At 39.4% G+C, this 20,509-nt stretch overlaps 2 protein-coding genes across 6 annotated transcripts; one reads left to right on the forward strand and one right to left on the reverse strand.

The window, feature by feature from the left end:
- The first annotated feature begins 1,955 nt into the window (after window positions 1–1,955).
- sytl4 (synaptotagmin-like 4) lies at window positions 1,956–13,432 on the forward strand. Of its 3 annotated transcripts, none has more exons than XM_078260306.1 (18): window positions 1,956–2,259; window positions 2,360–2,427; window positions 3,892–4,083; window positions 5,393–5,608; window positions 5,954–6,063; window positions 6,273–6,387; window positions 6,492–6,641; window positions 7,203–7,320; window positions 7,407–7,497; window positions 7,600–7,694; window positions 8,166–8,258; window positions 8,729–8,907; window positions 9,277–9,379; window positions 9,978–10,139; window positions 11,492–11,597; window positions 11,680–11,785; window positions 11,879–12,087; window positions 12,666–13,432. In XM_078260306.1, exons 3-18 carry the CDS (start codon window positions 3,950–3,952, stop codon window positions 12,806–12,808), a joined length of 2,130 nt encoding a protein of 709 aa, XP_078116432.1. In that variant the 5' UTR covers window positions 1,956–2,259; window positions 2,360–2,427; window positions 3,892–3,949; the 3' UTR covers window positions 12,809–13,432. The 3 variants fall into 3 exon arrangements, with proteins under 3 accessions (XP_078116432.1, XP_078116433.1, XP_078116434.1); XM_078260307.1 differs by having other exon boundaries at window positions 3,895–4,083; XM_078260308.1 differs by lacking the exons at window positions 1,956–2,259; window positions 2,360–2,427; window positions 3,892–4,083 and having other exon boundaries at window positions 5,393–5,520.
- Window positions 13,154–20,386, reverse strand: srpx2 (sushi-repeat containing protein X-linked 2). Of its 3 annotated transcripts, none has more exons than XM_078260310.1 (11): window positions 20,295–20,386; window positions 20,045–20,165; window positions 17,973–18,050; window positions 17,557–17,748; window positions 17,027–17,203; window positions 16,266–16,389; window positions 16,055–16,176; window positions 15,781–15,960; window positions 15,530–15,663; window positions 15,315–15,436; window positions 13,154–14,079 (listed from the first exon to the last, which is right to left on the reverse strand). In XM_078260310.1, the coding sequence occupies exons 2-11, from the start codon at window positions 20,088–20,090 to the stop codon at window positions 13,899–13,901; spliced, it is 1,356 nt and encodes a 451-aa protein (XP_078116436.1). In that variant the 5' UTR covers window positions 20,091–20,165; window positions 20,295–20,386; the 3' UTR covers window positions 13,154–13,898. The 3 variants fall into 3 exon arrangements, with proteins under 3 accessions (XP_078116436.1, XP_078116437.1, XP_078116435.1); XM_078260311.1 differs by having other exon boundaries at window positions 20,255–20,305; XM_078260309.1 differs by having other exon boundaries at window positions 20,045–20,326.
- Window positions 20,387–20,509: the final 123 nt, after the last annotated feature.

A 20,509-nucleotide genomic window follows, 5' to 3' on the forward strand; every position in this document is an offset into this window, starting at 1 on the left:
GAAATACATTATTATACATTATAGTTCTGTTAATGATCGTGGTGCTGCAGCCTCAGAATGGGATATAGTAGTAGGCCTAGCTTACTTTTTCGCCCGCAGGATTGCACCCAAATGAAATTATAGGTGTAATACAATTCCGGTTTTCTCCAGTAATATTATAAGTTAACTGTGATTAAATATGAAATTAATACACTGTTAATGCTTACGCATTGACTCGAGCAGCAATTTTCTCCCACACCAATTCTCTCTCTTTTGCAACAGCAACCGCTGTGTTGCTTTTTTAACGAAATATGTTCAGACTCGCTGTTTGTGCGCACAAGTATTTCCGCCGACTCGTTTGTTTGCGGTTGTTACCATGGTGAATCGTAGAATCATGGCTCCATTCATGCTGCCTTTTTATTGTGGTTGTGCACGCGCCTGAACATACTCTGAGTTGATTGAACCAACTCATATCAGCTGTTCTGAAACTAAAAACTCATCCCATCTCAGGGTAAATCAACTCAGACATCAGGGTTAGACTCAGAGTTTGTTAAACCTCCTTCCTGAAACGGACCCCAGATGTTTCCAGTGCAACCAAACACTACACCAGCTGGTCTATATGATTATTTAATTTGTCAGGTGGTAATCAGCTGCAGTATTTTTTAGAAACCTTTATTTATCCAGGGCAGGGTCACTGTGCACAAATACTGTTTTTTTTTTTTTAGAAAGGCTCTGCCTCATACTCATACTGTACAAATAGAATCCCATCTGGAAGCTGCCAAGCCATACTAAATCCACAGCCTTATCTGTTTTAGATAAAGCTTTAGACTGGGGCATGACTCGCATCAGTGTGCTGGTATTACAGAAACACTCAAACCTATAAAAATCCAAGAAATTCGAATAGGACATTGATATCATATAAATATACAGTACTACTCTGCTTTGTCAATATATCTTTGGAACTTCAGAAGGCAGCAGCCAATTTAATCAACCCTAATTAATTAGTTCAACACTACTTGACAGGTTCACTTCTAAGCCATAGACAGGTGACAAATTAAAAGGAAGAAAACCTGAATAAATGAGTGGAGAAACAGAATGCAAATGCGTACATACCTGGGTGTCACTGAATGGTTTCATGAGCATGGAAACTATGTGAATCATATGATATGGCCTTCCCAGTCAGCAGGTCTGACCCCAATTGAACAGGAGATTTTGGACCCAAATAAGGGAATGTCTACTGGATGAGTGGTGTTGATCCTTCCAGTAGAAAGCACTGAAGATGATCTGGTGGCTCGTGGTGGATCAACACGTTACTAAGACAGTTAATGTTGTTTTTCTTTGTCACCCATCTGTATCTGCTGTTGAGGTAGCAGGGGGTGAAAGCACACAATATGTCTTTGCACTACTTGCCAATAGAGCCATATTCAACAGACACGGTTGGATTTTCTTAGGGAGTGATGGCCTATATAAGTTTGTAATATTAATGATATCAAATACAAGACAGCATAAATATCCAGGGTAACCTCTGCCCAATCCTCAGTCTATAAATAGCCTACATGGAGGCATCTGTGCACATTTAATTTGATGGGACTAAAATCAGCAGTGATTATCTATAATCAACCTGCTAATAATCCTCAGCCAATCAGATGTTTCATCCATAAACTATATCATATTTTATAATAAGATGATATTTACAATGGGGACGAGAGACCCTATGAAAAAGGTTATTAATGTAATCTTTTGGGAGAAAAAATATCTCATACTGACCTCTTGTATACTAGCTATTTGTTGTAAAGTCTGGGTGAGAACTGTTGTTCCTTTGCAGGCAGGTTTTATAGGCTGAGTAATCATTAGCTTAACAATGTATTCTACCATCACTTTGCATGCGCCTTGACAATAAATAATGGCATAGTGTATAATAGGGAACTACACAGGCACACCATCTGTAGTGCCTTTTTTGTTAGCATTTCTCACATTTATTATCTGATACGGTCAATTGTATTTTCACGTTACTGTTTTGGGAGGGCAAAGGGAGCAGAGCAAATTAATGGACTGTTTAAATGGGTCAACTTTTCCACATTCAGCCCTCCTGTGGTAAATAGAGCTAAGGAAATGTACCTGTCATGGAAAATGTGGAGAGGCGCTCCTGCCTGTCTGCTGCAAACTTTCCTTATCTTCCGGTAGTGTCGGGACTCCTCTAGCGCACAAAGTCAACTGTTTTTGGACACGGGAGGCAAGAAGAAGAAGAAGTTGGAAAGGCAGATATAGCCGACAAGCACAGTGAGTAAACCATGCAGCTTATAGGTATACGTAAATTCAGTCATTTTAAATGCGCTGTATGCGTGCTACTTTTAACCGTTTTTGTTGTGTTTTCTGTCAGGAATATCTCGCTGTCGCCCGTAGCGACGCAAGCCGTGTAGCGGTGGTAAAGTCGACTTTTAACAACAGGTGTGTGTCATTTTATTTAATTAACATTGCTCTATTTTGTATTATTTATCAGCCGATTTCAGACTTAACCACGTAGTAAAATAATCGAATCGTTTCCCCAAATATTCCGCCTTCACAGTCAGATAAAAGCAAACTTTAATAAAGACACGAAGTGAATATAATATGGAGTAACGTTAGCATTATTTTATTCTCAGTTGATAACGTAACGTAGCCTACGTGAAGGTTCGACCGTTGGAGTCGCAGCCGTTAGCAGCTCATCAAAGTTCTACTCCTTGAAAACTGAATTTCGACATAGTTTATCAAAGATTGGTGATCTACAAAAACAAGACACAAGATTTGTATGATTTGTTGTCTTGGAGTTTCATGTTGTATTCATTCTGTTAATGTCATTTACACTTTTACAAAACATGCTACTACACTTCTCCGTCTCAATGTTTGTTTTAAACGAATTCCCTCTTTGGTTAAACTTATTGTTTGTAAAGGAGTATTCCAGTTTGTACACTCTCTGTCATACAGACGCATGCGCCATTTCCTTGAGTGTTAAACTTTGCCTTTACAAGTTGCCCTGCAGGTATTACTGTACTGTACTAGAGCTTGCTCCAGGCATTCAAACAATGATGATGATGGGTGGGGGGAAGGTGTCAAGTTTTCAATGCAGTTTAGAATTGAAGCATTCCCACTGATTAGCTAGTTAGCCTATCCACACACGTTCCTCCTCACTTGAATTTCCTTTGATACAAAAAACAAATGGAGGGTAAAGTTTCAGATGGTAACATTACATGACAGGTGACAAGCTTGATGTTGGGATTAACAAATGGTTACTTTAGCCACTGAACTCCACCCGGTTCCTTGTATCCTTAGAGGGTGGGAACCTTACATAGTTCATGTTGTTTTTCACTTTACCACTCAAAACAACCTTTCACCAGGGCAGAGGCTTTCTGTGGGATTTTAAATTCTCCTGCATCCTGGTTCCTTTTTAGTCGTTTGTCATTTTTGGAATGCTAAAGTTGTAGACTAATTCCTGTCCTCTCATGAAATGAAAAACATGCCCAAGGGTCAGTATTTAGATCTCATGGGTAATCCTTTTTGACTGATGGACATGAGGCTTTTTAAATAGGCTACAAGAAAGAGGCTACAACTCTTGTACTTAAAAACTAGAGTTGCTGTACTAAGGCTTCACGGTATGGTGGCCAACAGGAAGAAAGAAATGTTGCTTATTTATTTAGTAATTTAAATGACTAAATAGACAGACAGACAGACAGACAGGTAGCTGTATCTTCACCATTGCAGGACATTAAGTCACTAAGTTCCTCTTTTTACTGCAGTGCCCTCAGGTTTCCTCATAAGATAATAGAAAAACAGGCTCTCCAGTAGTAAAGTCAAGAATGCTTTTTTTGCCAGTATTTAATCAAACATTTTTGCAGTAACGCAGTGGAGAGTTTATTCCTGATGTTTTGTCTTCAGGAGATCTTCTAGATGCAACAGCGACTGAGCTGAGCCAGTTAACCTGCGCTAAGGGTTCATGGTTCAAGGCACAATGCCCCAGGCTGCTGACATGATCAACCTGGGCTTCCTGTCTGACTCTGAGCGGGAGCTGATCCTGGAGGTGCTGCAACGGGACGGGGAGCTGAGACAGGCTGAGGAGCAGCGTGTGCGGTGAGAAGAAAGCAATTCATGTTAATAGTACTTCATGGTTAAATTACTTACTTCAGTTTCCCCCACTTACCATTGATAAAGGTACCAATCCATTCAATTCAAGGTATCACTAATTCAAGCTAAGTCATTCAGTTCAAGTATAACCTAACTTACCCTGTATTGAATGTTTAAGTGTATTTTGTAAAATTATTCACTATATACTTTGTTTTTACTACTTATACTACTAAGTGTGTAAGTATAATTTGGCACCAGTTTAAAAAAAAAAGCATTACCCAGCCCTAGTTGCTGATACACTAGAGGCCATGTAGTGGACTACAAAGATCTCATATCTTATCTTAAAGGTCCCATAACATGGTGCTCTTTGGATGCTTTTCTATAGGCCTTAGTGGTCCCCTAATACTGTATCTGAAGTTTCTTTCCTGAAATTCAGCCTTGGTGCAGAATTACAGCCACTAGTGTGTGTTCCTTGACCAACCGCCACTTTGCTCGTTTGAAAGCCATGATGTCTCTCTCTTTCTCATGGGTGGGCCAAATTCTCTGGGCGGGCAAAGCAGAGAAAGGGGAGGTAACCTTGCTCCTTATGACCTCATAAGGAGGAGATTCAGATCGGCCCATCTGAGCTTTCATTTTCTCAAAGGCAGAGCAGGATACCCAGGGCTTGGTTTACACCTATCGCCATTTCTAGCCACTGGGGGACCATAGGCGGGCTGGGGGAACTCATATTAATGTTAAAAAAACCTCAAAGTGAAATTTTCATGCCATGGGACCTTTTTAATATACAGATGTTTGTGTTGCAATGTGCACTACCTTGATTTCTGAAAGCATTTGTCATTTCATGATATTTATTAGGACTGCAATTGACAATTAATTAAAAAAAGTCATCATCAATTTATCTGTCAACTATTTTGTCTATAAATTTTGTTCTATAAAATGTCCATAACAGTGTCCCAGAGCCCAAAGTGGCATCTTCAAATTGCAATTTTTGTTTGACCAACAATCCAAAGACTAAAAATCACAGTTTATTATCAAACAGACGATGAAAAGCAGCAAATATTCATATTTGGAATCAGAACAGAAGCTGGAACTAGTGGATTTTTGCCATTTTTACTTAAAAATTGACTTCCACAATAAATCTTCTGGTAATGTAAAACCCAAACATGAATGATGTTTGTCATGTATCTAAGTGTGATACAGGGAAAAGTACAAAATGTTGCAATATTTAAAATAACTTACAGACACTAGACCACTCAAGAAGTTTCTCATAGGACAACTTCTCTTGTTCTTTAACATTCTTGTTGTTGTGTGTCAGGAGTTTGAAGGCAGAGTTGTTGGATGTGAAGAGGAAAGGGGCCAAACGTGGCAGTGGAAGATACAGTCAGCGTAGTTGTGGCAGATGCCAGGAGCCTCTGAGTCGACTGACAGTGTTCTCCAGCCAGTGTAAGATTTGCAATCACCATGTGTGCAACAACTGCCAAACAGTCCTCTCCAAAGGATCGTGGCTGTGCACCGTGTGTGCCAAAGAGTTGTAAGACATTGTTTTGTTTATACTCTCCATTAACTTGACAGAATAATTGAAATTTGTGTTATTGGTCAACAAATATTCAAAATGTGCAAACGCCCCTCTCAATTACCAACCGTAGCATGTGTTGTTGACTGCAATAGATTTATCTCTGAAAAGCCAGAGCTGTTTATTTTTACCAATGTATGTATAAATCATAACAGCAGTGCACAGTATGTTGCAAAATATTATTGAGCTCACATGATGGGTAACCATTAAAAAAACCCCATTCAAATCTGTTATGCAACTGATAAAGGACTGTAAATTCTGTTAAATTTAGACCTTTTTAAAAGTATTTATGTTGGATTCTAGGGATCTAAAGAAAAGGACAGGTGACTGGTTCTACGATCAAAGGGTCAACCGTTTCTCCACGACGCCTGGACACGACCTTGTGAGAGTCTCCCTGAAAAAGAAAACTCTGTGTGAGTACAGGAAGAGGAAGTGGGAATTGACTGTTCAACCAGGAATGTAAACAGCTCTCTAACTGGGCCAAATTAAATACCCACAGTCACTGGAATGTAGTCCCAGTGCAACAGTAGGAGAGATTTGTTAAAAAAAAAACTGCAGTAACATGATAGCATTTTGTTTTACTGGTCTGGAAGTGTGATTTATCTTTTGTTCTGTGTCATAGCAAAGAAGCGGGAGACGGCAGGAGAACTGCTGTTGAGAAGTACGGAAATAAACCCTGATCTTCCCACTCCTATGCCGCGGGTCAGGCAGAAAAAGCCGATAACAGATAACAAAGGGTGCGTCATTATTCTTCACAGATCAGTTTTAGAAATGTTAATGGATTCTCAGACTCAGATTAAGAACATCTCAACCTTTTGTCGTATTTTTCTTTTTTTTACAGTCATTCAAACGAGAATTCAGGATCAGTTGCTTCAAAGGCAGAAGTTTGGTCAAAACCAACACACAGTGACATAGAGTCTGCAGAAAACAACAGTATAAGTAGCAGTAAAACAGACACTGAGTCTGGTCATGTGACCCCTGAGCAACAAAGGTAAACTCACCTGTAGTTGCTCTTAAAGGTACAAACACTACACAATAACTTTAGGGCAACATTTTAGGCAGGAAGTGTAGTGGTTTGCCCTCCTCCCCCATAGATGATCATTCTAAAGTAATCTAGTCTGAGACTGAAACAGCCAAGCTTGGGTCAGTTCATTTTTAAATACAAACTGCATTGTAGTTTGTTAAAAAATCCTCCAATGATCAGATAAATAAGAGTAATCGCAATACTTTGTTTTTACTATACATTTGGATTAGTTGACCTGCAATTCTAAACATCATAGTTTCCACTAAAATAAGACAGAAGTGTTATAGTGGAGACTATGCTGAGGGATCATCTGTTGTCACTTAAAGTGCTGTACTGTTCATCTTTATTTGCGGTTAAAGTAAAACCCACAGATGGCATACAAAACTTGCCAAGATGTCCTGAATGCCAGTTTCAGGCTAACTGGGATGAGAGCGTAGACATGTAGACACTAGTTAACACACAATTTGAAGTTATTTTAAATGTCAAAAGTTGTAGCTGTAATTAATAATGATTTGTATCATCACACAGGAGAGAGAACCGCTCAGTTCAGTCCAGCCCAGCAGGGTCCACTGTTTCCAGTCTGACTGCTCCAGTCAAAGCAGATATCGTCAGCGTTGACGGTGCCAACTCGGAAGTTGTACAAACTGTACGACTCTTTAAAGTGACATGGTCATGTTTCTGTCTCAAACTATTATGTTTTTTTTCTGTGATGCTCAGTTTCTGTCATTACAGGCAGCGGATGTACAACTGCTCAGTCCGACCCTGGAGATAGATGTTGATAGACTCTTTAAGAAGAGCATCAAACGATCTCCAAACCCTCCTGGTTAGAAACTTAATATTATCAAGTGCAATTCTGTTGTTCTTCTTCCACAATCAAACATTGTGTGTATCGCAGCTTAATTGCTGGTCTGTGTGTTTATAACAGAGTGTGTTTCGACACTGGACCTGCGTGATGGACTTGACACATCAAAGGCCTCACTGGTCAACAGGAGCCATTCTGTACCAGGCCTTGACATACAGGTAAGAATCTAAGTTTTGCTTACTCTCATACTGTTTTCTCATGAATCTGTTGTCTGTTTGATAAAGGCTTTAAAAAAATGTTTTCATCAACTTAATTGCCTGGAAGTGGATTTTTTTTTTTTTGCCATGCTCTTGCTCAAAACAAACCTGTTTAGTGGCTGCATTTAATTCTGATCTTTTTGAGGCCATTTTCAGGCTATTTCTGGCTCTGCTGTGGTGGATTATTTGCTGCGTTATTTGTTGAATGTCACTACCAAATTGTAAGAACAAGGAACGCTAAAGCTTGGCATTTACAGTTGATGTTTCAGATGTTTATTCATTCTTCTGATATTTAAATTGACTGCAATTTGACTAAAATTTGTTTATTTTTTTTGAATAACACCTCATTGCTGACAACACACATCTAATGAGGGTAAAAATCCCACTGTTTGTCTATGATCAGCCTTCTAAACGTGTATTATGTTGCCACAGGAAGATGGTGAGGAAGAGGAAGATATTGACAGCTTGGTTAGCTTTCATAAAAAGACAATGGCTTCGAGCTCCTACAGCCTGCATAGCTCAAGGGTAAAGTATTGACATTTCTCACAGCTCGCATTAGTCCTCTAAAGGCTCTCTGAAGAGCAGCTCATTATGTCTGTCAGAACGGAACTGATGTTGGATAATCTGAACGAGCATCTATAACCTCAGGATATCCTCCAGCAAGTTAGGAAGTGTGAAATTGGTATGTAAAGTCTTCCAAAATGTGTCTATAGTTGCCAAAGCTTCAAGGAAAAGCACAGCTGGGGGCAGCATATACACTGTCACTCTTGATTTAGATATTGACAAAAACATCCTGATCTTTGCTTATTTGTTTAGTCCTTTTTGTTAACACTCCAGCATATATGTGTTATATATGACTTTTCTTTTGTTATTTCTAATGTGTATATGTTTAAACTGGGATCTGCAGCATTAAGCCTTTAGAGCATGCCTGTCCAAATAATATCTAAATGTCAATATTTAGTGTCAATGAAACTTGTTTTTGTATGTTTCTTCAGAGCACACTGGGCAGCATGATGAGTATTTACAGTGAGGCAGGAGACTTTAACAGTGTGGAGGTGAGCGGAGACCTCATCTTCTCTATGAGCTACGACGAACACACCCAAAACCTCCACGTCTTCATCAAAGAGTGCCTTGGGCTGGCCTACGGCGATGCCTCACGGCAGCTTTCCCACCCGTAAATATATGAAAAACTTTCCTGTTTTCCGGGCGTAGCTGTAATGTCATGTGTCCATGAGGCAAAACGCATCATTTCAAGCAGAGTTTGCTCAAACTTTGACCTTCAGAGTGCAGATTGTGGCTTTGACATTTTTCTACAGCACACACCCCCCTCAGTGATGTTAACACAGCTTTGATCAGTTTAGATAAGAAGTTGCCGTGTTTACAAGTCTTGATAGTCTCATCCCAGAGGTGATTACTGAGCTTCACAGGAAATTCAATGTCAACAGATATTTTTTTCATAGCTTTTAGGAAATGCAGCAAACGAACCACTTGCCATTTCCGGGAGAAACACTGTTTGAAATATCTTTCTGTTTTTGTGTTTCAGTTACGTCAAATGTTATCTACTCCCTGACAAATCTCGCCAGAGCAAAAGAAAGACCAGCATCAAGAGAAACACGGTCAACCCGGTTTACAAAGAAACACTGAAGGTGTGATTATAACTGGCACATACATATATATATATATATATATATATATATATATATATATATATATATATATATATATATATATATAACTGTTAACCTTATTCTGTTGATTTAATGACACTCCCTGATTAGTGACCTTGTGCCATACCGCCTGCAAATAATGACCACACCTACAGAGACTTGAAGACTGATATTGACATTGCAGATTAGAATAGCTGTTGTCAAATATTGATTTTAGTTCAATGTAGAATCGGTTTAAATCCAATGACAAACAAAGCTGCTGAAAGGGCAGCAGCTGGATGACTCAATTCATACAAGACTATGACTTTTGGATATGCTTTTTAAAGAGGATGTAATTATTTAGAAGATTTTAGATGCAACTTCTGATAAGATCTGAATTTGTCTTCTGCTTTAATCTCTGTTCCATAATTTATTTAAAACCCCCTCAGCACCAGAGTATGTATATATATATATATATATATATATATATATATATATATATATATATATATATAAAAAAAAATGTGTGTGTATGTGTTTCAGTATTGAGACAGGCTTTTGATCCATCCGGTCTTTTTCCCTCATCTCCCACTACCAGTACTCTATCAGCCGCTCTCAGCTGTTCACCCGCTCCATGTTGATATCAGTCTGGCATCATGGTCGTTTCAGCCGCAACGCTTTCCTTGGAGAGGTGGAGATCCCTCTGGACACCCGAGACCTCGACTCCCCGTACGAGGACCGCGTGGCTCTCATGGCGAAGGTAGATCAGAGAAACTGGATGTGGTTTTTCTTTAGCGTACCATGAGTACCCTGTGGATTTTCTTGTACAAGAATACCTCTTGTGGAGGATGGATTTGTTTGCTTTTGTGTCCGTTGTGTAGTCTAGACAAAATAATGTAAACCCTTCAAGGAAATGGGACTGAAAGGTGTCATTTATCCATTTTCTTGTAATTTAAAGTTTCTGTTTACATTCAGTGTTTCTCATGAGATCTAAAACGTGTTAAATGCATTTCCTTCCTCATAAAACATAACCAATTTTTCTTAAAAGTTTGAAACCTGCGTTGTTGGCATACATGTTTACTTGCTAGCAGTCTTCTTCTTCCCTGTCTTTGCTGGTGTTTCATAGTGCATTACGTCCTATGCAGATCTGTGGAAGAGTGTGAAACCATTGGCAGGAATGTGAACCTCGTCACCCGCATGCACATGCAGCCTTGTGCATGAGATTAAACAAAAAGGGGACCCACAAGTAAAATATTGCTGCATAGCGCTACTAGAGGTCAAAAAAAGCATTGGGTACCTCTTTAAACCTCTTTTGTATCAATTATAAATACTTTTGCTACGAATATGTTTAATGCTATGTTGAATACAGTTTGTCAGAGAAAACAAAAGTCTGGCAATCAAGTGAGTTGTCAAACAAACAAGAGAGAGCAAAAAGTGCTCCAAAAGGCAACATTGTGTGTGGTAAAATTGCACATAGCATGGGTATAAAAACTGAAGTAAAAGAGGCTATTAAGGGGGCAGTCTTAAATCATGGCAAAGTGACGAGGAGGAACAGCGGTCATTAGCTGAAACTAACCGAGGTATTACTGACATGAAGGACACAGTTGATTGACAAAGTTATGCAAGCTAACAAACAAGTGTTTTTGACTGCCATATTTGACAGAACTAATCAGTGCTGATCAGATGATGATCACCAGTGCACATCACCACAGCATGTTTAAAATCCGTGGCCGAAAAGTCTAAGCAAATCAAAACAAGGTGAAGCTATTGATTGGCTGTGAGTAGAGCCTGACCTGTATAGATCTTGGCTCTCACAGATATATATCTTTATGAATATGTTGGCAGATGTGTAAACACTAAGATTGTGTTTGAGGTCATTTAGAAAGTGAGAATCCATTACATATTTAGTCAAGTTAAAAACTCACTTTTTAAAATGGGTGAATTGTTAATCTGCACCCTTCTTCTTTTTTATGACTAATAACCAAATTAAAGTAACTATTTTTGTCTACATTAAGTGTTTAATAGTAGGTATTGTTAATGAGATTTTTCTTCCTGTATTTTCTTGTGGATTTCTTGTGTCTTAAATATAATACTATAATGTACTTTTCTTAGTCAGCCCCTGCTGTGCCATCTACAGCTTTTGCTCAGTACAAAGGAGAGTTGGTGATCTCCTTGAAGTATGTCACACCTAAAAAGCCAACAACTGAGAAAACCAAAGGTAAGACTATGATAAGAAGCTCTGACTGTGTTTGATACACTTTGGCTTGATCTTCTAAGAGTGTCGGTCTTCTTCTCCTCAGGCAAAAAGTCTGTGATTGAGGGAGGAGAACTGCAGGTCCTAATTAAAGAGGCAAAGAATTTGATGGCAATGAAACCAGGAGACACCTCAGATAGCTTCGTTAAAGGGTTAGTGATAAAGTCTCCAGTCTTAAAATGACACATTGCATCCCCATACAAGCATTTCTCTTTCAAGATTTCCCTCTATTTATGATTCTGTAGGTACTTGTTCCCAACTAAGACAAAGACCACAAAGAGGAAGACTCCAGTTGTGAAGAAGAACCTGAACCCCCACTATGACCACACATTTGTGTACAAGGAGCTGGCTTTGGAGCAGCTGGAGGAGATGTGTCTGGAGCTGACCGTGTGGGACAGAGAAGCCATGTTGAGCAACGAATTCCTGGGAGGAGTCCGTCTCAGCTCCGGAGAAGGTAAAAGATAGAATTCAATACATGACGTTTCTTTTCACCTGGCTTTTTAGGGCTGTCAGAAGTGTTTTTGTGAGAATTTATCAGATCTTTCTCCTTTGTGGGTTACTTTGACAATTGCTCTTAAGTGAGATCTTGTTAGGCCTATTTCCTCAGTTGGTAAATTGTGAGTATCATAAATGGAAGAATCCACCTTTTGTAAATGGGACTAAAGCTGATGGTTTAGGTTTTTGGGGAGGTAGATTATTTAATTGGTTGTTTTGGCCTGAATTGGTTTGGGTACTTTTTTTTAATTGTTTTTCATGTTGCACTCCTACCCATCTAGACGTGGCCTAACACTAGAGTGAAGTAGAATTGAAATAAAAAGAGAAAGTAATACCCTTTTCTAGTTTAAATAGTTGCATAATTGTCTTTTGTGAGAAGGACACACTTATTTTTAGATTACTGCTGGGGCACTATCAAGGCTTCCATGTGTTTCCCCCAGTGTGAAAGTAAAAGCAATTTGCCATCATTAATAGTAAAAAAGACTCTGCACTCATTTTACATTCAGGATTACATTCATGTAATCTTCACTCCTGCAGGCACTGTAAAAATAGGAAAAGAGGAAGTAGAAATGGACTCAGTTGGAGAGGAAGTCAGTCTTTGGAAGAAGATGATGCAGTACCCCGACTCGTGGGCAGAGGGCACTCTTCCACTGCGCTCCACTATGGTGAAGGGCAAATGAGGACGGCATACAGGGCTCAACCCTGGAAAATAATCCAGAGACTGAAATGGGGAGACGATGTGGGGTCAGAGACAAATAGGAGATTGTGGATTAATTTTCTTTGCAAGATTGTCAGACCAGAAGCGTGTCTACCGCTGATTGGCTGTAAGCAGATACAGTGACAGTTCATTGGCCTGCTAAACACCAAATATCTGCTCACACTGAAAATGTGCCAAAACATCACAACGATAAACCCTGGATAGATTTTAAGAGCAGTGAAAGTCATTTTATGTTTTTAAATTCAGGCTGTATATATTATTGCAATTCAAATTCATGCACAACACTGATGCACTCATGAACAGAGAGTTGTAATATGTCACCTTTTTCTTTATAATTGTGTACAGAATTACATTGATGCGTGGGAAAACAAGTCATAAACTGGTAGTTGCATCTAACAAATTGTAATACTATCGTGTACAAATTATATTTATATATGAGTTGCATGAAAATTAGATTATAAATTATTAAATTTGTCTATTTACAGCTATAAATGTAGATTTTAATGTTTAACTGTTTGATCAGAGCCGTGTTTACCATGAATATTCTGTTCACCTAATAAAAAATGTACTAAACCCAAAGACAAAACATGCTTGATTGTCCATACGAGCTGGATTTAAAAATAATCTGTTGATAATATAATCAGAAGTGGTTGTCAGAATTAGTTCTTATTAAATATCGGACAAGAACAGGGACTTAACAAAAATTACCAATCCACATCCTGTATCCAACCTAATTTTATGATATATCTATGGTTCAAAATGTATTTCTTCTTTTACTAATGTGTCTTATTCAGGCTTGTCTGTATTTTCTGTAGCTGTAAAGTCTGTTTTCTGTCCTCCGTGCCTTTCAGATGATTTTTGAGAGAGAGAAAACCGTGCTAGCACTTCAGTGTTGTGTAGTGATCACATTTGAACAAGAGAAAGTGCCTTCTTGTCCTCTTTTCCCTCCTAATGTCCCTCTGGACCTGGTTTCTGGTTGTTTGTCCTTCCTCATCTTGTGTTTGGTAATACTAATGAGCGTATCACTGTGGCAACCAGAGAGGTTTATTAAATTAGTCACAGAAGTCCCTGTGGAGCTCCAGCCTCTCTCTCTCCTCTTCATCCAGCAGGAAGCTATCGATGTAGGAGAACAGCTCATCCGATGCCATCGGGGTAATAAAGCGTTCGCGGTCCATTCCAAGCTTGTCCAGCAGCAACATGCTGAAGTAATATCTGGAAATTCTGAATGCTTGTCTACAGAAAAACACAAATTTGATTTATTAAAGTAACACTCCATCTGCTACTTTGATAACATTAAAGCTGCTCTAATCAATATTTTTTTATAAAAAGGATTAGAGAGTTGCTCATAGTGACGTATCTACAGATGATTATAATCCGACTCTGCAGTTTCCTTCAGCTCTATGGAGCTTTGTCTTTTACCTCAATTTTTTGGGTTTTCCAGATGACAACTTTACTGTTTTTAGTTCACTTTCACTGCTCACCTCCAATAAACCCACAATATGTTAACTGCTCAGCACCAAACAACAAAGTTAGTGTCTAGCTGGTGAACATAGTGCAGTGTTTAGCAGTTAAAGAGAGAGAGAGAGAGAGAGACCAAAACCGAGCTAGAAGTAAAGTGATTATTGGACTTGCGTTGATCAGGTCGCCAGAAACACGACTCCAAATAAATTATATTGTAGCTGCCTGATGTGTAAATAAGCAGCTGTTTGCTTACAGGTTTGCACTGTACTGTAATGCACTGTAACCAAAATGCAGCTATTGCAGTTTTAAAGCAGAATGTTAATTAGTGCCTTTGTAATGCTCTCTTGCTTACATTTATGGTGATATCAGTTTGACAATGAGCCCTAAAGAACGTCCCTGTTCAGATGTATACACTTTCCTCATCTACTTCTACTGTACCATAGTGATGTCTGCTTGCCTACATGTCCTAGAGTGCCCATTACACTCAAAGAATGTGCCTCAATATGCTTCCCTCACTCAGCTGGGATTTGTGTGTCAGAGAGACTGAAGAGATTTTCCAGTCTGGAAAAAGTGAGCAGTACCCCTTACTCAAAATACACAGTTGGTGGAATAATCTATATCTTTGCCTCTTCTAAGATAAACTAGTCCCTACATGCTTGTGTCTGATGCAAAATGGTGGACTTTAAAATAATTTCTTACTCATTGATTCTCATGAGAACCAAAGCCAGGTGGTCCTATTGATGTTCTGTCAGTCTTGTCAAAAACCCATTACTGCTATTTTTAACGGGGGTAATCCTTCAAGTGGATTTTTTTCCACAGAGGATCCCTTTTTAATAGGAGGCTCCTGACATTTAAATAGTGAGGAGAAACAACTCCTTACTGTTAATGAAAATGATAGTTATATGAAGCCATCTCAGGATGGAATTTTTCAACTAAATGAACGTTTCCCCCACAGAATAAACCATAAAACTGCTGAATAACTAAGAGATGAAGTATTTCACCATTACCTCAAACCCTCGATGACTTCAAAGCTGAGCAGACTTTCTTTAATGCGACCCGTCTCACGAGGCGGGGAGCCCAGGAGCTCGATCACGGTTACATGCCGCAAGTCTAATCCACAGTCTGATTTCTGGTTGGAACAAGGGGAAAAATGTAAAGGGATTTTTTGTTTTGTTTATTTAAACTTCGCTTAAAAACACCAGAAGCAAAAACATTTTCTCACTTGTATCATGATGTTCTGCAGCTGGTAGTCTGGGTCAGATATGTTGGGCGCAGACATGATCAGCAGCCTCCTCTTTTCATAAAACTGATCCAGGAGAGCGGAGGCTGTCTTTACATCTGATTTAATCTCCATTGCTACAAAGGCACAAAATCACAATTGCATCCTGCATTTATATCTTCTCATATATAAGTATACTATTGTGTTCATGCTGCAAATTCATAAGCATGATTGCCACTTTCATGCAGACTCACGAACACACTCGACAGGGTCTCCTCCCCAGTTGCCGTTGAACTGGCAGACACGACTAGATACGCCCCTCCGTTCATATCCTCCCTCACATTGGTATTCACATGTTGCACCGTAGTTATTCCCATCAGAGGAGCAAGTGAGGAAGCCGTGCAGAGGTGGAGGTAGCTCTGGACATCTTCTCACTGTGGAAATAAGAAATTCAATGTGTCATCAAAGTTATAATGCTGTCTTTAAGTTAATGTGTAGTATTTAAACTCATTTCATATGTCAACTTACCCTCAACACGTACAATAAACTTGCAGGCCGCTCTGTTCCTGGCTTGATCATACACTTTGTATCGGATAATGCTTGCTCCCTCTTTAAAGTCAGTGCCGGGCTCCTGGCCTACTAAAATTACACTGCAGAGAGACAACTACTGTAAAGGCTGAGTGTTTAATTCCATTTTAAAGTGAACAGGAAAGGGAAGCAAAGGAAAGGAGCGACATACTTGAGTGATTTATCAGCAGTATCGGTAGCAGCGGGGGGGTCCCAGGTCACCTTAGCAGTGAGTTTCCCAGGCTCGGCCACCTTGAGTCTGGACGGAGGACACTTGATCTTTGGAGGATCTGTATCTGAAACAAACAGTTGGAAAATTACAACAATATTGGAGATTTTGCAGGAAGAAAATTCATCTGTACTGTTAGCAGTCATATAGAGCAGCACATGAAGATCTGAAAGACAGCAGACCACAGCTCTGGGTTCATTTAAAGAACAGATGAGCAGGAAATATGCTTGTTGTGTGACTGTAAACCTGTGACACACATGGCTTGTGAAAGATGAAGAAAAACGTGACAGCAAGACAGACTGCCTGAATTTCGGTCAATGAATCAGAATCATATTTATTACCAAAGTACGTTTTCACTTGCAAAGGAATATGCCTTGGTGTAAAACAATAAACATGTTAAAAGGGAATAAACAATAATACTGCTACAGTCAAACACATAAATACAGAATAAATAATATATATATATATATATATATATATATATATATATATATATATATATATATATATATATATATATATATATATACACACACACACACACTACAATAAAAAGTATGTAAAAAGACTATAACAAAATAATGAACAAACAAATAATAAATACCATTATGGCATAAAGTTAAACATGTAGTTGACAGTTCAACAAAGACTTTTGAGTTTAAACATCTGGTTAGCTTCTGCAAAAATAAGACCTTGATATATACCTTCACAATCTGGCTGTGCTCCGCTCCACGATCCCTTGCGCTCACAGGTGCGTGAGTGTTGCCACTCGATGCGATAGCCTGGGTCGCAGGTGAAGTCGCACCTGGAGTCCACCATGAAGCCATTAGTGCAGGTGTATCTGCCATGAGGAATGAGGGGCAGCACATGGCATCGCATCCCTAAAAGAAAATCACACAGGTCATGAATTAATACTTATATTTAAAAAAATAAAAAAAAACATAATAACCTAAAACAGCTGGGCAATGTAGGCTTTTGCAAATGTTACTCAAACACCAGTAAATAGTGCATTTGTTGGGGACTATTTTCAGCAGTGGATTAATAAACATTTTGTGCAAAGTTGAGATTTTACAGCAGCAGATGGTATATGTGGTATTGACCCAAAATAAACTACAGCGCCAGTGTGTTTATTGTAATCAAGGAACATGTACGCCAGTGCAATGGTATGTTTTGAATAAGGATAAAGTAGAATATCATCCTCATATGGGAATTTAAAGTCACAATGTCCACATACTGCGGCAGTAAGCAGTCCCAGACCAGCGTCGGCTGGCGAGGCACTGAATGGAGCTCTTCCCCAGCAGACGGTATCCTCGATCGCAGCTCATCTCACAGCGGGTGCCCAACGTGCTCCTATGGGCCCCGCCTCGAGGGGAGTGGCAGGTCACCTCTCCATTGGTCAGACTCGGAGAATGACACCAGTGTGGATCTGTGTTTAAAGAGTAACCAAAACCCAAATCTGTGTGAAGCACTAATTGGTGGAAAGCAGGGTACTGAAGTGTTGTATACTTGAATACCAGAGGTGTTAAAGGAATAGCTTGTCGTAGACAGCAGTACTGTCTGGTGGTATATATTGTCATATCACACACCCTAGTGAGTGAGTGAGTGAGTGAGTGAGTGAGTGAGTGAGTGAGTGTGTTTTTCCATACGCACCTTTGTAGTCTAGTTGAGGGGCATAGTCTTCTTCTACAAAGTCATTGGAGCTGTCATGTACTGTGGTCCCCGAGCCAGCTGAAAAAACAAACGTCAGACATGAGGAAACATCAAACACAGCTTGAACATTTCTTAGGTGACCGTGATTCTCCCCACACAATCTCTTTACCATAACTTCTTTTCAGGTTTCCTTTAACACAAGATCAATAACATTCCAGTCCATAGACACCTGGATTTGCAATCAGTGATGCTAACAGAAACCACTGAGGGTTTTAGACCTGAGAGCGGGGTCAGAAAACATGGAATTTTTGATTATTTTTTTTTTAAAAGGAGACAGACATTAGTGCAGAGAAAACATGTTAGACTTGTAGTGTTTTCTGGCCTTTTGAAAATGATAATAACGTTCACTACAAATTAGGACTAACGGCATGTTTTCATTACTCAATTGAAGATTTTCTCTCATCTCTTTTTATGTAATAAGCAGAAGGGTGTGTGTGGTATACTATGGCCTTCATTCTAAAGTTTGTCTTTCTGCACAATAAATCCTTTTCACTATTATCCTCCTCTCTGGCTCAGGCACATTATACGTTTTGAAATCCCAAAAATGACTCCATGTTTAGAGCTGAGTGCCAAACTTTCCAGTCTGTCAACCTCCACCCCCATCTCAAGGCAGTTCCTGTGCTTCCTTTGCTTCAGCTCAAACAATCTGTTTTCTGGCTCTCAACCAAAGTTTACTTTAACACAGTTTCTAATAATAATGCTGCATCACATTCAACTTCCCTTTCTATGAAAGCTGCTTCAGATAGTTCCAGCCATGTGTGGATTAAACCTATCGTCAGCAATTTTTCTCATAATGAGCCAGATGTTCCACTCAGTAACACTTCCCCGGACTAATATTTCCCAAGTCCCCTCACAGAGAATTAGTCACAGAGGAAATAAACAAGCTAAGATCATCAGTCTGATGGTCTGCACTGCAGGGCTCAAGTACAGACAATCCACAAAATGAATATAATACAAATTTGTGTAGCAGAACCCTGCTTTTCTGAATTTTCTACTCCACTTATTAATGTTACAACTTCACAGATTGATCTTGTGAGCCTTTAAAGGGGCCCGACCCACAGGTTGAGAACCACCAAACGGTAGGCTTTGTACAGTAAAGTAGTTCAAACTAGCTGCTTATGCAGTATTAATATCTAATATCCATGGATGTATTAAGAGAATGCTAATATCCGATAACATGTCAGTCACATGGGGCCATTTTTAGAAGAACAAGTAGGCTACTGTTACTTTTGATAATACTTCTGTTAAGCAGGATTTTGAATGCAGAACTTTTACTTGTGGTGTAGTATTTTTACACACTGGTACTTTCAAGGATCTGAATACGTCTACTAAAAGTGTAGACTACCAACACAAAGACACACACAATGCATCATGCACCACTCACAGTACTGACTTTACCACAGAGACATGCACGTTGTAGACTTAGACTTAAAAGAAGCAGGGATGAGTCACACCAGAGGAAGGTGTGTAGTTTGACAAATGTAAAAGGCTTCATTTATCTCTAATGACAAAGGTGACCAGCATCCTTTCAATCACTCTGCATTAGCATCTGAGCTTGGGTGGATCTCAGGTCAAGCTGTTATCTCTGCAGGATTAATGGAGGCTTTAGCACACTTGGCCCGGAGGGGGGACTGCTCATTAATTAACTGGCAGTGATTGGAGCCGAGTTGTAATTAAACTGCCTGGTCAGCAAAGCAGAGGGGCTCCTTTTAGAGGGAGGCAGCTCAGCTACAAGCTTAATTTAAGTTCAGTTTAACTGGAGTCTGCTGCATCCCTTCAGTTCTTTATTCCTGGAGGAAGGAGTGGGCTCCATTTGCATGCATCCAGTTGCCTCAAAAAATTCAGCACATCTGCATCTAATACAGTTGATATTACTGCTGAGATGACGGTATTTCCCTTCTGACGGGATTCGGATGTTTGCGTGACTTGAGCTAGCAATCATGATATAAGGTTTTTAATTTGTACAACTTTTGTTTAAGTACTGAATTATATTACGTATTGTTTGGACTCACCTGTGAAGTATAAAATTAACACAGCAACAAAGCGGCTGAGGAGCATTTTAGAAACACAAGGATGACTCCTGGGGGTAATACAAAGTTTTTTGCGCAGGTTGGTTCAGATCCCAGATTCCAGCTGAAAAAGTACAGAGTTATAATCCAGACAAAGTTTGCAATTAGTATCATATATAACAAACGACTTTAAAAACAACAACTTTAGGCTACTTAATCATCACCGCTGAGGACAATAAGCCTCCCGTCATACCGGAGTCTCAGCAGTTTTTGAAAAAGATCCTTCTAGTTCATCATCAAAGGCAAACACCACTTGGTGGCGCTATCGGACCTCTAGTGCGTTTCCTCCCATCGCGGCATTAAACCATGGATGTATTAAACATGATGATTGAGCCATTTTATAAAACCCCGCCCCTCCAAAAGCTCATAAACCCAAAAAAGTGAAGGTTATTATAAGCCACAGATGAA

The sequence above is a fragment of the Sander vitreus genome, chromosome 10 (genome assembly GCF_031162955.1).
Source record: "Sander vitreus isolate 19-12246 chromosome 10, sanVit1, whole genome shotgun sequence".
Classification (NCBI taxonomy): Eukaryota; Metazoa; Chordata; class Actinopteri; order Perciformes; family Percidae; genus Sander; species Sander vitreus.